We start from the raw sequence: 16,009 nt of genomic DNA, 5'->3' as shown, positions 1-16,009 counted from the left end.
TGTTAAGTCACTTCAGTTGTGTCAGACTCTTTGCAACTCTATAGACTGTAGCCGGTCAGGTTCCTCTGTCAGTGGGATTCTCCAAGCAAGAATACTGAGCAGATTGCCATTTCCACCTCCAAGGGATCTTTCCGACCCAGGGATTAAACCCATGTTTCTTATGAGTCTCCTGCATAACAGGTGGGTTCTTTACCATGAGCACCAAATGTTTCACAGTAATATTAAACTTGGACAATATTTCAGAAACAGGCAGGAAAGGGAGAATAGGGAGAATCTATTTGGGGGGTAGGTCTGGCTGGTGTTTAAATGGTTTGATTCCCCTGTTTTACTAGGCAAACAAAGGCCTAACCTGATCTTTTATTTTTATAAGGTTATAGGAAAGGAAGAAAATGGAAGTTTTACAATATAATTACTGATACTCAGCAGTATGTAGCATCTTATATTCTGCCCAGGGCATTTGGGGTTTTTATCATTAGTTAGTGCTTTTAGCTCTCAGACTCTGAACTTTGAGGGATATTTATACAGATACACAGAGTTGGCAAATATCTTGATTCAAGAAAATCAAAGTCAATTATTCTAAAAAGCAGGTGATGTCAGACAAACCAGATGGCAGGGGCCTGACAGCAAATTGTCAAGTTGGTTTGACAGAATCTGAGCAGTATTTGGAAAAGAAGAAGATGCTTCTGGAATTTCTTTATGGTTCTTGATTACTGTCAGCTGCTAAGAGGGGGCAAAATCCTTTATCTGAGAGGTTAAGATGTTTCTTGAAGTTGGCTGTGGTTGTATTTTATTATTCTGAGAGTATAAGACTGGCAAAAGGAGTTGCTACATAGCAGCTTTAGTAGAATTGCTCTGCAAAAAAAAAAAAAAAAAAACCTCTAGAAATCCGATTTTCTCCTTGGATAAGATCAAAGAAGCAATTAAGAAATTGAGCTTGTAATTCTAGCGATCATGGACCACACAGCACATGCAGGCAGCCCAATCTGAACTGTCTAGGACCTGAGCCTGTTTTCACAAATTATCTTTCACTGCTCCTTTTTCTTTCTTTCTAAATTCTTTCCTTACACCCCTTTTATTGCCCATTAATACATCTGCCAGTTTTCCCGGGTAGCTCAGATGGTAAGAATCCACCAGCAATGCAGGAGACCCTGATGCAATTCCTGGGTGGGGAAGTTCCCGTGGAGAAGGGATAGTCTACCCACTCCAGTGTTCTTGGGCTTCCCTGGTGGCTCAGACAGTAAAGAATCCACCTGCAATGCAGGAGACCTGGGTTCGATCCCTGGGTTGGGAGGACCGGTGGAGGACAGCATGGCAACCCACTCCAGTATTCTTGCCTGGAGAATCCTATGGACAGAGGAGCCTGGCTGGCTACAGGCCATGGGGTCACAGAGAGTCAGACACAGACACGACTGAGCGACTAAGCGCAATAGGTCTGCTAATTGGAAATTGAAAGAAAGAGGAAGGAGCTCAATTCTCACTTTCAACTAATTAGTGACTTTGGTTAATGATTTTTTGGGGGGAGGGGAGGGAGTGTCTGAAAGAATTTGCTCAAGTGATATAACTATAAAAACTGTTCTGATGTTAAGTAGTGCTTCTTCATTTAGAGTAAATGTATCTTAAGAGAGTATGCTGAAACTCTAAACAAGACATAGGTTGTTTTTCCACATCTAGGTATTACAGTTAATTCCATTCTTTGTATTTAATTAGAAATATTTATTAAATCTCATAAAGTCCGTTTTCCTGTTAATCTTTTGTTCACTTCTGTGGGTAATTGCTAAGGGCAACTCTCTCAAAAGAGCCCAAGAATAATAGAATCTGTCACATTCACATAATAATTTATATCTTCTGCAACTTGGCCAATTCAGATGCTCTTAATGTACAATTTTACTTAAGTATAACATGACAGAACATAACTACTCATTCTGATGTCAAGGAAGAAAAAGTACAATTTTCAAACACAGGTCTCCAAATGCCTATGGTCAACTAATCTATGAAAGAGTAGTCAAGAGTATACAATGGAGAAGACAATCTCATTGACAAATAGTACTGGGAAAGCAGGACACCTACATGGAAATAAATGAAATTAGAACACACTAATTTTTTTGTATATATACAACCATACAAAATAATCCATATACAAAATAAACTCAAAGTGGTTTAAAGACCTAATATAAGACTGGATATTATAAAACTAGAGGAAAACACAGACAGAATACTCTTTGACATGAATCACAACGTTTTATTAGATCAGTCTCGCAAAGCAAAAGAAAAAAGCAAAAGTAAACAATGGGACCTAATCAAACTTAAAAGCTTTTGAACAGCAAAGAATACCACCAACAAAATGAAAAGACATCCCCAAATGAATGGGATAAAACCAAATGTAACCGACAGGGGTTTAATATCTAAAATACACAAACAACTCATATAACTCAATATCAAAAAACCAACCAAAAAATGGACAGAAGACCTAAATAGACATTTCTCCAAAGAACACATACAGAAAACCAACAAGCACATGAAAAGATGCTCCGCATCACTATTTATCAGAGAAATGTTAATCAAAATCATAATTTGGTATCACTCACAGGAGTCAGAATGGCCATCATGAAAGAGTCTACACATAACAAATGCTGGAGAGGGTGTGGACAAAAGGATACACCTCCTACACTATTGGTGGAAATATAACCTCGTTCAGCCACAATGGAAAACAGTATGGAAATTTCTGAAAAAAATGGAAAATAGAGCTACCATATGATCTAACAATCTCAGTACTGGATATGTATCTATAAATGACAAAACCCTAATTCAAAAATACACATACAACAATGTTCATAGCAGCAGTACTTAAAATAGCCAAAATATGGAAACAAGCTAAGTGCCCATCAACACATGATTAGTTTAAGAAAATGTGATACCACACACACACACACACTTATGCACAATGGAATATTACTCAGACCATAGGAAATGATGAAATATTGCCATCCGCACCAACATGGGTAAACCTAGAGAATCACACTAAGTGAAGTAAATCAGACAGAGAAAGACAAATATGATATTATTTGTATGTGCAACCTAAAAACTAATACAAACAAATCTACATATAAAACAGAAATAGACTCACAGAAATGTAAAACAAACTCAGTTACCAAAGATGAAAGGAGACGGCATATAAATTAAGACTATGGGAGCAATAGATACAAACTACCATAAACAAAACACATAAGCAAAATCAGTTCAGTCGCTCAGACATGTCCGACTCTTTGCAACCCCATGAACCACAGCACGCCAGGCCTCCCTGTCCATCGCCAACTCCCGGAGTTTACTCAAACTCATATCAATTGAGTCGGAGATGCCATCCAACCATCTCATCCTCTGCAGTGCCTTTCTTCTCCTGCCCTCAATCTTTCCCAGCATTAGGGTCTTTTCAAATGAGTCAGCTGTTCACATCAGGTGGCCAAAGTACTGGAGTTTCAGCTTCAACATCAGTCCTTCCAACTAACACCCAGGACTGATCTTCTTTAGGATGGACTGGTTGGATCTCCTTGCTGTCCAAGGGACTCTCAAGAGTCTTCTCCAACACCACAGTTCAAAAGCATCAATTTGTTGGCACTCAGCTTTCCTTATAGTCCAAATCTCACATCCATACGTGACTACTGGAAAACCATAGCTCTGACTAGACAGATGTTTGTTGGCAAAATAATGTCTCTGCTTTTTACTATGTTGTCTAGGTTGGTCATAACTTTCCTTCCAAGGAGTAAGCATCTTTTAATTTCATGGCTGCAATCACCATCTGCAGTGATTTTGGAGCCCAGAAAAATAAAGACTGACACTGTTTCCCCATCTATTTGCCATGAAGTGATGGGACCGGATGCCATGATCTCAGTTTTCTGGATGTTGAGCTTTAAATCAACTTTTTCACTCTCCTCTTTCACTTTCATCAAGAGGCTCTTTACTTCTTCTTCACTTTCTGCCATAAGGGTGGTGTCATCTGCATATCTGAGGTTATTGATATTTCTCCCGGCAATCTTGATTCCAGCTTCTGCTTCTTCCAGCTCAGAGTTTCTCATGATGTACTCTGCATATAAACTAAATAAGCATGTTGACAATATACAGCCTTGACATACTCCTTTTCCTATTTGGAACCAGCCTGTTGTTCCATGTCCAATCTAACTGTTGCTTCCTGACCTGCATATAGGTTTCTCAAGAGGCAGGTCAGGTGGTCTGGTATGCCCATCTCTATCAGAATTTCCCACAGTCTCTTGTGATCCACACAGTCAAAGGCCTTGGCATAGTCAATAAGGCGTAAATAGATTTTTTTTGGAACTCTCTTGCTTTTTTGATGATCCAGCAGATGTTGGCAATTTGATCTCTGGTTCCTATACCTTTTGTAAAACCAACTTGAACATCTGGAAGTTCACAGTTCACGTATTGCTGAAGCCTGGCTTGGAGAATTTTAAGAATTACTTTATTAGCATGTGAGATGAGTGCAATTGTGTGGTAGTTTGAGCATTCTTTGCATTGCCTTTCTTTGGGATTGGAATGAAAACTGATTTTTTTCCAGTCCTGTGCCACTGCTGAGTTTTCCAAATTTGCTGGCATATTGACTGCAGCATTTTCACAGCATCATCTTTCAGGATTTGAAATAGCTCAATTTGAATTCCATCATCTCCACTAGCTTTGTTTGTAGCGATGCTTCCTAAGCCCACTTGACTTCACATTCCAGAATGTCTGGCTCTAGGTAAGAGATCACACCATTGTGATTACCTGGGTTGTGAAGATCTGTTTTGTACAGTTCTTCTGTGTATTCTTGCCACCTCTTCTTAATAGCTTCTGCTTCTGTTAGGTCCATACCATGTCTGTCCTTTATTGAGCCCATCTTTGCATGAAATATTCCCATGGTATCTCTAATTTACTCAAAGAGATCTCTAGTCTTTCCCATCCTATTGCTTTCCTCTATTTTTTGCATTGATCACTAAGGAAGGCTTTCGTATCTCTCCTTGCTCTTCTTTGGAACTCTGCATTCATATAGGTATATCTTTCCTTTTCTCCTTTGCTTTTCACTTCCCTTCTTTTCACAGATATTTGTAAGGCTTCCTCAGACAGCCATTTTGCTTTTTTGCATTTCTTTTTCTTGGGGATGGTCTTGATTCCTGTCTCCCATACAATCAGTCCTGTGGCCACTGCTGAGTATAACACAGGTAACTATATCCAATATCCTGTAATTATCTATAATGGAAAATATTCTGAAAAAATATATACATATTTTGGTGAATCATTTTGCTATACATCTGAAACTAACAAAATATTGTAAATCAACTATATTTCATGCTTACACGGAGAAGGCAATGGCACCCCACTCCAGTACTCTTGCCTGGAAAATCCCATGGATGGAGGAGCCTGGTAGGCGGCAGTCCATGGGGTCGCTAAGAGTCGGACACGACTGAGTGACTTTGCTTTCACTTTTCACTTTCATGCATTGGAGAAGGAAATGGCAACCCACTCCAGTGTTCTTCCCTGGAGAATCCCAGGGACGGGGGAGCCTGGTGGCTGCCGTCTATGGGGTCACACAGAGTCGGACGTGACTGAAGTGACTTAGCATAGCATAGCATAGCATAGCATCATGCTTACAAACAGGAGTAACACACAGCCAAAACACATTTGAGGAACACTTAAGTAAATTTTCATTAATTTCTGAATTGATTCTGCAAACATTTATTTCAAATTTAAGTGCAATGATGGCACTTTGCTAGATGCTGTGGAAGATGAAATCACATATAAGCCACAGACCCTGCCCCTAGGGAGCCTGTACTGAGAGGAGAGAGACAGAAGAAAATTTCAAGTGTCTATCATGCAGGGAAAAAAGCACAAGAAGGGTTTAGTAACAGAAGACATGACTTCTGGTCAGAGGTTCTGAGGATGAGCTTCAAGGAGGAGAGAGGGCAATGAACTAGACCTTGAAGAAAGGACAGGCATGAGCATTCAGAAACAGGGGTAGGTGGAGAGTGGTCTTTCCAGACACATGGACTATCATGGGCCAAGTGTTCTGGAGATGAGCCTGGCAGCTCCTTAAGGACAGAGTTATGTAGTTTTCCTTGTTTGCTGTTGCATCTCAGGGCCCTAGCATTGTACAAGATGAGTTACGGGCACACAGTACATGCCGGTTGAAAGTTCAATACAAATGAAACTAAATTCAGTGTGTGACTGGGTGAGCGGCCAATGGTGTGATCTGTGAAGACTACAGGGTGAAATCAAGGGGAGGATGAGTCCAGCTGGCATGGCAACAGGTAAGGCAGGGGATACAGGGATTACAGGATGAGGGATGTGGACCTGGAGGACCACATGCCTCAGGTTGATGGCTGTGGACAAGACGGAGAGTGAGAGGGGAAATGAGGGAGGGACAAACCAGGGCTCAGGATGGAGGCTTCAAACTCATTTATGTCAAATACTGGAAAAGATAGAGAAGAAAATAGAGAGAGAAGAGGAGGAATTGAGAGGAACAGGAGTGCAGTGCAGCCAGATATTCCAGGGAGCTGTCCTACACATAAAGATTAAATGGAGCCACTGCAAGATAATCTGATTAGTTTTCATTGGCAGGATGCCATCACTGATAATGGAGTGGCTGCAGGGAGAGGTGGGGGCAGGAGAGGCTGGAAGAAAATCCTAGTAAGGAAAGATGCCAGGAAGAGTTTTCACTACGGTGACAAACATTAAAGGGAGATCCCATTAGGGACAAATAGAGTGGGGAGGTGAAGATCTGAGTATTAGACCTCTGATTTTGGCTGCTAGGTGACACAGGGACAGTTGTTCAGCCTTGGAAGTTGGGTCCCTCATAAAATGGGTTCTTGTGATTTTCTCAGTGACTGGACACTCAAAATTTTTTCTTAGGTCCTGAAATAATAAATCATTCTTCTTACCCATGGAATGATGAATGCTGGGTCATGGTCACTTCCATAATTGCTCTCCCAAATCTGCTGCTTTTGCATGTAAGCACCCCCTTCATATGCACATAAGCACCTCCTTCATAAGGTATTTCTTCTCCCTAATTGTGCTCTCTACTTCCATATTAGTTATTTTTCCTCTAAAAACTTGAATGCAAGCTCTTGGCATGTTTTTGAAGGAGATTTCTCTTCTGAAATGTTCTAACTGTATCCTTGTAGATGCTTATGAAAGAAAAATTCCATGAAGGTAAAAAACAGAATTTAAGTAAAGCTCTAGTTAGGTTTGAGCTGTTTTTTTTTTGTTTGTTTGTTTGTTTGTTTTTCAGGTGGGTATATTACAACAGTTTCTGGGTTTGATTTCTCCGGCAAAAATACTTAGCAGAGATTTGAGCAGAGGAAAAGAGGTAAAGAATATGCATAAGATTGTTTACAAATAGAAGAGGTGGAATTTGAGATTCCTGGTCCTGGTTTTGGTCCTTCATCATTCATTTCCAAAGAATAATGGCAGACAGTGAAAATGTTGAACACAGACAGGTCACTGTTACAGCAAGTGCAGATTTTTATCTGCCTCCTTTGCTCATGCTTCTAGGGAGAACGCAGGTGATATGAAGACTGGAGTGTGCAGAAGGGAGGGTACAACTATGCTCTTGGCTGAAGAGAAAACAGGTCACAAGCACCCAGTGAATCCTAAGAACTACAGGAAGAACCCATCTTTTAACACAGAGACAGAGGTGAGTATTAGGAGAAAGAGGATTTCTAATTTATCTGTCTTTTCCCACTGTTTTGGAGGGAGTAAGAAAGATTAAATTAGCTGTCCCTATGACTCCATTATGTTTAATAAAATTAAAATTGAGAGACCATCTTTATAAAATAGAATTCTGAAATATTAATGGTACTTAATGAACCAAAGTTGAGTAAATCCCTTTGAAGGGTCAACACAAAAACAAAGCTATTAACCAAGTCAGTTGTTTCCCAACAAGTCTTTTGCTTAATTTATTTAGAGTAAACAAAACTACTTCAAACAGCTGAGATAAGAAAAGGAGCGAAAAGCAAAGGAGAAAAGGAAAGATATAAACATCTGAATGCAGAGTTCCAAAGAATAGCAGGGAGTGATAAGAAAGCCTTCCTTGGTGATCAATACAAAGAAGAAAGAGAGGAAAAGAATAGAATGGGAAAGACTAGAGATCTCTTCAAGAAAATTAGAGATACCAAGGGAACATTTCATGCAGAGATGGGCACAATAAAGGGCAAAAATGGTATGGACCTAAAAGAAGCAGAAGATATTAAGACCAGGTGGCAAGAATACACAGAAGAAGTATATCAAAAAAGATCTTAATGACCCAGATAACTGTGATGGTGTGATCACTCACCTAGAACCAGACATCCTGGAATGAAAAGACAAGTGGACCTTAAGATGCATCACTATGAACAAAGGTAGTGGAGGTGATGGAATTCCAGCTGAGCTATTTCAAATCCTAAAAGATGATACTGTGAAAGTGCTGCACTCAATATGCCAGCAAATTTGGAAAACTCAGCAGTGGCCACAGGACTGGAAAAGGTCAGTTTTCATTCCAATGACAAAGAATGTTCAAACTACCACACAATGTACACATTTCACATGTTAGCAAAGTAACATTCAAAATCCTTGAACCTAGGCTTCAATAGGATGTGAACCAAGAACTTCCAGATTTGGAAGCTGGATTTAGAAAAAGAGGAACAGGAGATCAAACTGCCAACATCTGCAAGAGAATTTCAGAAAAATATCACCTTCTGCTTCATTGACTATCCTAAAGCCTTTGAATGTATGGATCACAACTGTGGAAAGTTTTTCAAGAGATGGGAATACCAGACCACCTTAGCTGCCTCCTGAGAAACGTGTATGCAGGAAAAGAAGCAATAGTTAGAACTGGATATGAAACAACAGACTGGTTCCAAGTTGGGAAAGGAGTACCACAAGCCTGTATATTGTCACCTTGCTTATTTAACTTCTATACCAAGTACATCATGTGAAATGCCAGGCTGGATGAAGTACAAGCTGGAATCAAGATTGCTGGGAGAAATATTAAAAACTTTAGATATTCAGATAACACCAGCTTTATGGCAGAAATCAAAGAGGAACCAAAGAGCCTCTTGATGAAGGCAAAAGAGGAGAGTGAAAAAGATGGTTTAAAACTTAACATTCAAAAACTAGGATCATGGCATCCAATCCCATCACTTCATGGCAAATAGACGGGGGAACAATGGAAACAGTGACAGATTTTATTTTCTTGGGCTCCAAAATCACCACAGAGAGTGATTACAGCCTTAAAATTAAAAGACGCTTACTCTTTGGAAGAAAAGCTGCAACAAACATAGACAACATCTTAAAAAGCAGAGACATTACTTTGCTGACAAAGATCTGTATAGTCAAAGGTATGGTTTTTCCAGTAGTCATGAATGGATGTGAGAATTGGACTACATAGAAGGCTGAGTGCTGAAGAACTGATGCTTTTGAACTGCAGTGTTAGAGAAGACTCCTGAGAGTCCCTTAGATTGCAAGGAGATCAAACCAGTCAATCTTAAAGGAAATCAACCCTGAATATTCGTTGGAAGGACTGATGCTGAAGCTGAAGTTCCAATACTTTGGCCACTGATGTGAAGAACCAACTGATTAGAAATGACCCTGATGCTGGGAAAGACAGAGGGAAGGAGGAGCAGGGGACGACACAGGATGAGATGCTTGGATGACATCACTGACTCAATGGACATGAATTTGAACAAACTCTGGGAGATGGTGAAGGACAGGGAAGCCTAGTGTGTGGCAGTACATCAGGTCGCCAGGAGTCAGTCATGACTGAGCAACTGAGCAACAACAAAACAAAACCCTACCTTTCTGTTTTTGTGCAAATATATTCATCACTGAAACAAAATGAACTTGTTACAAGAAATGACAACCCACTCTAATATTCGTGCCTGGAGAATCCCCATGGTCAGACAAGCCTGGGAGGCTACAGTTCATAGGGTGGCACAAAAATCAGACACAACTTAGCAACTAAACAACAACAGCTTCAGCACCTATAACCACAGGACTTCATGGTGACAACCCTGTTGGTTATGCCTGTTATCAACATCTGTCACCTCCCCAGCCCCTCCCTCAGGCTGGCTGCCTGCCCTCTGGAGCGTCAGGTTTTGCAGCAGGTTGACTCATCTCACGTCCACATTAAAGCTTTCAGAACAGACAGTCACCTGCTTTACAAATCCAATATCCCTTGGAGATATTCAGGGTTCAGTTCTGGAATATCAGAATATAGTGAATATCACAATACAGTCAGTTACACAAAATTTCTGGCTCCCCAGGCTGTATAAAAGTTATATTTAGACTACACTGTAGCCTAGCAAGTGTGCAGCAGCATTATGCCTGAGAAAACAATGTACAGACCTTAATTTAAAAAATAATTTATTGCTAATGGGTGTACCTATGGGTGATTCTTGTTGATGTATGACAGAAAACAAAACTCTGAAAAGCAATTATCTTTCAATTAAAACTTAACTAAAATAATAATAATAATTTATTGCTGAAAAACACTATCACTGTAGACTTCAGCAAATAACACCGAAGATTGCTGATCAAGTACTCTTGAGAGTACGTGCCTGGAGAATCCCATGGACAGAGGAGCCTGGTAGGCTGCAGTCCATGAGGTCGCTAAGAGTCGGACCCGACTGAGCGACTTCACTTTCACTTTTCACTCTGATGCATTGGAGAAGGAAATGGCAACCCACTCCAGTGTTCTTGCCTGGAGAATCCCAGGGACGGGGGAGCCTGGTGGGCTGCCGTCTATGGGGTCACACCAAGTCGGACATGACTGAGGAGACTTAGCAGACACAGACACGGAGTGAGCAAATGCTGTTGGAAAAATGGTACCTATAGACTTTCTCGACTTGCTGACAAACCTTTAATTTGTAAAAACAAAAAAAATGTACTATCTGAGAACTTCAATAAAACAAGGTATGCCTGTACCTCTAAAGCAAGCAATAAAGAAACTGATTCAAAAATCAAAGGTTTGAAAAATAACTATTTGTTATTTGTGATGATTTGCTGAATTGAAAACCAACTGGTAATCAGAAGCTCTAGATCAAAATATAAGATCTACACCTGGGGTGATTGGAGCACAGAGGACAATTCCCAACTCTGAAGCTGGGGGATGCATGTCTCTTAGTCCTCTAAGGTCTAATCCTGCTGTTCCAACAAGAGGAGTCGGCAACCACAAACATTTCAGACCAAGATGTAAACAAGTGGCTGAGTTTACATCTCCTGGTGGGACCTCCCTGTGACATCACTGATGACCTCCATCAGGGACCTTTAAACTGAAGGTCTCCCAACATAGGAGTAGGAAGGGCAGCTCCACACTGAAGGACAAGGTCATCATGGAAAACAATAATTTTGTTTTGTCAAAAAACAATGACATCCAGTCATTGCAAAGGTGATAGGCTCCAAAGAGAACCCTCACATGTCTCTTCTCTCTCCATCTTCCCCATTCACCCAGATGCTTGGTCTCCACACCCAGACACCAGCATCGATTCCTCTCTCCCCCTTCAGGTCCCACATTCAATTCATCACTTGGCTCCTCTTCCTTACCTCCCCCAAATCCAACCATCTCACCATTTCTACTGCAGACACCTTAGTCTCAGCCACCAACAGTCAAGAGAGGGCACAATTGTGAGAGAGAGGGAACACTGCATTTGGAGAATTGAAGACCATCAATGGTTTTAGCTGTAAAGGAAGGAGGGGGAGCAAAGTGGGACAGAACTAGAAAGGTGGAGAGGGTCCAGGCTGTAAATTGCTCTGTTAAAGCATGTTAAAGATTCGTACACTGATCAGTTGAGAAAAAATTGAGGTTACAGAAATTTACCAGAAGATAGGCTTCCCTGGTGACTCAGATGGTAAAGAATCTGCCTGCAATGTGGGAGACCCTGGTTCAGTCTCTGGGTTGGGAGGATCCTATGGAGTAGGAAATGGCAACCCATTCAGTATTCTTGCCTAAAACATCCCATGGACAGAGGAGCCGGGCAAGCTACAGTTCATGGGGTCGCAAAGAGTCAGACATGACTGAGAAAGTAACACACACAAGAAATTAAAGCATTAAACGAATTGAACATACTTTGATAACAACCACAAAGCTGATTGGTTCAGGGGATACAGATGTTCACATCTGTGAACCAGGTGCTGAGGGATAAGACTGAGGGATGACTAGCGGAGAGGCTTTCAAAACTCTGTCCTTCCTCACTGTTTCCCTAACCAATCACACATTTCAAGGTGACAATATTTCTAAGAATTAGATAATAAAAATAATCTGCTACTATTAATACTGGAATACCAAAAATAAAGCTGCAGGGTACATTTAGGAACAAAGAATTTATTTGAACAGACCCCTAACTGAGCTAGATCAAGCAAACTTTCTGCTGCTGCCTCTAAAGCCTGACAAAGGGCTTGAAACCGGTAAATTTTACAGCATTATTTACTTATTATGGAAGAAGGATGCTTTGGGGGACAGTCTTCAAAATATGCAGTGCTAAGAGATAAGAACAACAAAGCAACAAGAAAAAAGGAGAAATGAAAGGCTACTTTTCCAATTAGCATTCAAGAACACAAAATGAGGGTTTAAGACTACTAGGTGCTAAAAAAACATTTCTGGAATTTGAGCTACTCTACTGTAGTCTTGGAATTTAACCCAGTGCCTCATGAAAGTTTGCAGGTGGAGTTGGCTTCCTACTGAGTTGCTCTAGTCTGGACAACTGGCTACACTACTGGAGCCTAGAGTATTCCTGTGGTTGGGGATGCCCCACTCCTATCCTTGGACTCCGTGGAGCTCACTTCTCTGTATGTCCAGCTCAGTGAGTGAGGCTACAGGCAGTGCTTCAATCCTGACAGCCTGATATCTTATCTACTCAGTGTCCCCACTGATGATCCATCTGACAATGCATGTGAAATCGGAGGCGGGGGTGTGGTGGTGATATTCCAGAAACCGTCTAAGAAATCAAGAGACAGTTCCGATATCATAAGACATAAGGAAGTTTGGATGTTACTGTTTATTACATCAAAATACCTAAATATATCTTTCATTCTTTTGGACTGACTTCCCTTGTGGCTCAGACAGTAAAGAATCTGTCTGCAATGCAGAAGACCTGGGTTTAATACTTGAGTTGGGAACATTCCCTGCAGAAAGGAATGGCTACCTACTCTAGTATTCTTGTTGGAGAATCCCATGGACATAGGAGCCTGGCAGGCTACAGTCCATGGGGTCACAAAGAGTCAGACATGACTGAGTGACAAACACAGCCTTTTGGGATTATATGCAGCCAAAGGTTTTCCTCTGAGCCATGCTTTCTATATCATTTTATAAAGCCACACACTAACATTTACTGAAACTCAGCAAGCAGCAGAGGGAAACAACAAAAAAAGAAGATGAAAAGAGATAAGGAATAGAGGGAGGAAGGAAAAGAAAATAAGGAAGGAAATATTAAATTACTGAGAGGAAAGAGCCAATCAAATCTGGAGGGAAGATACTAGACAGATGTCCAGAGACCAAAGCTTGGAGCCTACTGCATGTGCAGTGCCTAGACCTACTGTGTAAGAGACTGATTAGTTGTTTATCTAGTCTCTCGCCTTGATTTGCCTTCCTTTCTAAACTCTCACCTGTGATGCACAGGTTCAGTCTCTGCAAGTCAGATTTCATAGGCTCTCTGGCAAGCTGGCCTTTTTCAGGTTGTGCCAGTAAGCGGGCACTAGAGGGAGACTGAAAGTGGGACAGAGCTAATGTTCTATCTGACTTGGCTGTTCCTGCAGCGTCACCTCAGCAGGGGGACCTGACTCCAGCTCCAAGCTTCCATTAGCACATGGAGAAATAGCCGCATCCTGCTTCCTCAGCACGTAAGACCAGCAGCTGGGCAGTGACCTCTCCTTGGAGGCTTGAGCACCAACTGTAGGGGCTCTCTTCTGAGTTCTTAGGTCTGAATATCTGTCCTAGGACATGGTAGCCGCTTCCTAAAATCATTACCCCAGTGTTTCCTTTCATTTTTCTAACCTCCTATTCTTATGTAGCAAATTTCCTATATTAAATCCTTTCAGTTGAAATACTGTTTTTCTCACGAAGCCCTTTCTTCTCATGGACTCCCTTCTGACAGAAAGAGCTGAAAAATTCTGCAACCTTAGCCAACAACCTCCTGGCAATCTAAATGAGAGGTTAATTTTTTGATTAAGGGAATCAAAAAACACTGAAACAACTGTGACACAGTGAAAATGACTGTGTTCTAGCCTCTTGAAATATGAAGCTACAACTTGGGTTTGGAATATTTTCATGACTGGATGTCTTAAAAAATAACAATTCAAATATATTAATATTATATGAAAATATAAGGTTATTGGATATATTATTTAATAGCACATTTTGAAAGTAAAGTTAATTACTCGAGTTATTTTCAGGTATGAAAAGAGAAACCAAGAGAAGATTAAATTACTGGAGGTTTCTATCAAGTTTTACATGGAAGGATCAGTGCAAAATTGAATATAAGTGAAAACAACTGAAATGGTGTGGGTCTTACCAGTATCCGTTCACAGTCAATAACAGTGCTCAACCTGTGTGTGATGGTTAGCACAGTGCAGTCAGCAAATTTCTCATGGATTTTTTTTTGTATTAACTCACCAGTTCTAGAATCAGAGAAGTTGATATACTTCAGTGAAGACAGGAAAGGCAGACAAGAGTTAAAAATTAAAAATCAATGCTTTAACATATAATCTTGTTCCTAAAAAACTAACTATAAAAAGTCTATTTAGAAATTTACTATTTTTCATAAAATGATGGAAAATAGTCTTCCCTTGAAATTGCTTGAAACTATCAGAAGCTGAAATCCAGCTTCCTTAGGATGCCTCATAACAATATTAACAGCATATAACTGTCTTGCTTTCTTCCTTTGTTTTCCTTTGTGATTAACATTATTAAAAGATATCTGTGGGTCAAAGAGAGCATAGAAACACTTTTCAGCATCACTAAATGTTTTCCATTTACTACATTTACAATTTGGATTCCAGGTTTCATGGACCTCAGCTCCATACCTTGGATCCACATTGGATGTGGCTTTGTCAAGAATCAATATCTGATTTTTCCTGAGAATAGCCCTAGCAAGGCACACTAGTTGTCTCTGTCCAACACTCAGATTCAATCCTGATTCTGCTAATTCAGTATTCATTTCACTAGGCAGAGCTTTGATGGCTTCTTTAAGTTGTACCTGTGGATACAGAAAGAACAAAATTTTGAAAACAAATGACTGCTGAAGTAGAAAAGCCTCTTAGAATGTTAGAGCTTTGAAGTCCTCATGACTTCTTATGTATCTTACATATACAGCCCTGTGATGGGAAAAGCTGTTTCCAGTTAGTGTTCACTGAGAAAGATGGTTGGTAGAGTCAAGTCAGGACAGAAAGATCTCAGTGTCCCCCCATCCCTGCCACATGCCATCCACCAACAACCCCCAACTAGGAATTAGTTCAGAAAGTCTCAAAAATTGAAGCTATTTCTCCCAATGTGGTTTAAACAGAAAATCTAAAAGGATCTTTATGGTTTAATCAACTTTACCAAAGTACATTTTGCATAAGAGGTGGTACATTAAAAGGAATTAAAAAGAAAAATTAGAGAAAGTATGGTTCTCTAAAGATATAATCTTATTAACAATTTACAACTTTTTAACATTTAAAATAATACAAATTTAAACAATGGAAAACTCCATCTTATGCACTAGTAATCCTGGGACACTTCCCAAGCTTAGTCTATAAATAGTGGACCAGTCAAGTGCATTTTCTTCAATATCATAAATGTCTTCCAGTGAATGAAAACTCACAAAAACAAGATAAAATATTACATTTTATCTCCCCCACAATATGGATATATGTGATGTTTATACTAATCTATCTTCATAAAATAATACTCATAAGATTAAAAAAACAAATCTTTAACCACCAAATATAATCTGAAAGAACACTTGGTGGTAGGGGTCAGTTCAATGAATATTCATTTTGGAGAAATATTATGGAGCAAGAA

The 16,009-nt window shown here is 40.1% G+C and overlaps 1 protein-coding gene across 3 annotated transcripts in view; it reads right to left on the bottom strand.

Annotated features, from left to right (window-relative positions):
- LOC147361902 (ATP-binding cassette sub-family C member 4-like) overlaps positions 1-16,009 on the bottom strand; it is a 162,625-nt gene that overhangs the window by 6,577 nt on the left and 140,039 nt on the right. For all 3 annotated transcript variants that reach the window (XR_015138372.1, XM_086330237.1, XM_086330236.1), the window contains 2 exons: positions 15,031-15,203; positions 14,520-14,625 (listed from right to left, as the gene is read on the bottom strand). Coding sequence is in view for 2 of the 3 variants with exons in the window: in XM_086330237.1 (XP_086186363.1) it covers positions 14,520-14,625; positions 15,031-15,203 (279 nt within the window). In the remaining variant the exon portion in view is untranslated. The remainder of the gene's footprint in view (positions 1-14,519; positions 14,626-15,030; positions 15,204-16,009) is intronic.

Source organism: Bos grunniens, chromosome 12 (assembly GCF_055505025.1).
Source record: "Bos grunniens cultivar Pamir isolate PY7600 chromosome 12, Bosgru_T2T1.0, whole genome shotgun sequence".
NCBI classification, from domain to species: Eukaryota; Metazoa; Chordata; class Mammalia; order Artiodactyla; family Bovidae; genus Bos; species Bos grunniens.
The sequence above is the reverse complement of the archived record's forward strand: the minus strand, read 5'-3'. Positions and strand labels throughout refer to the sequence as shown.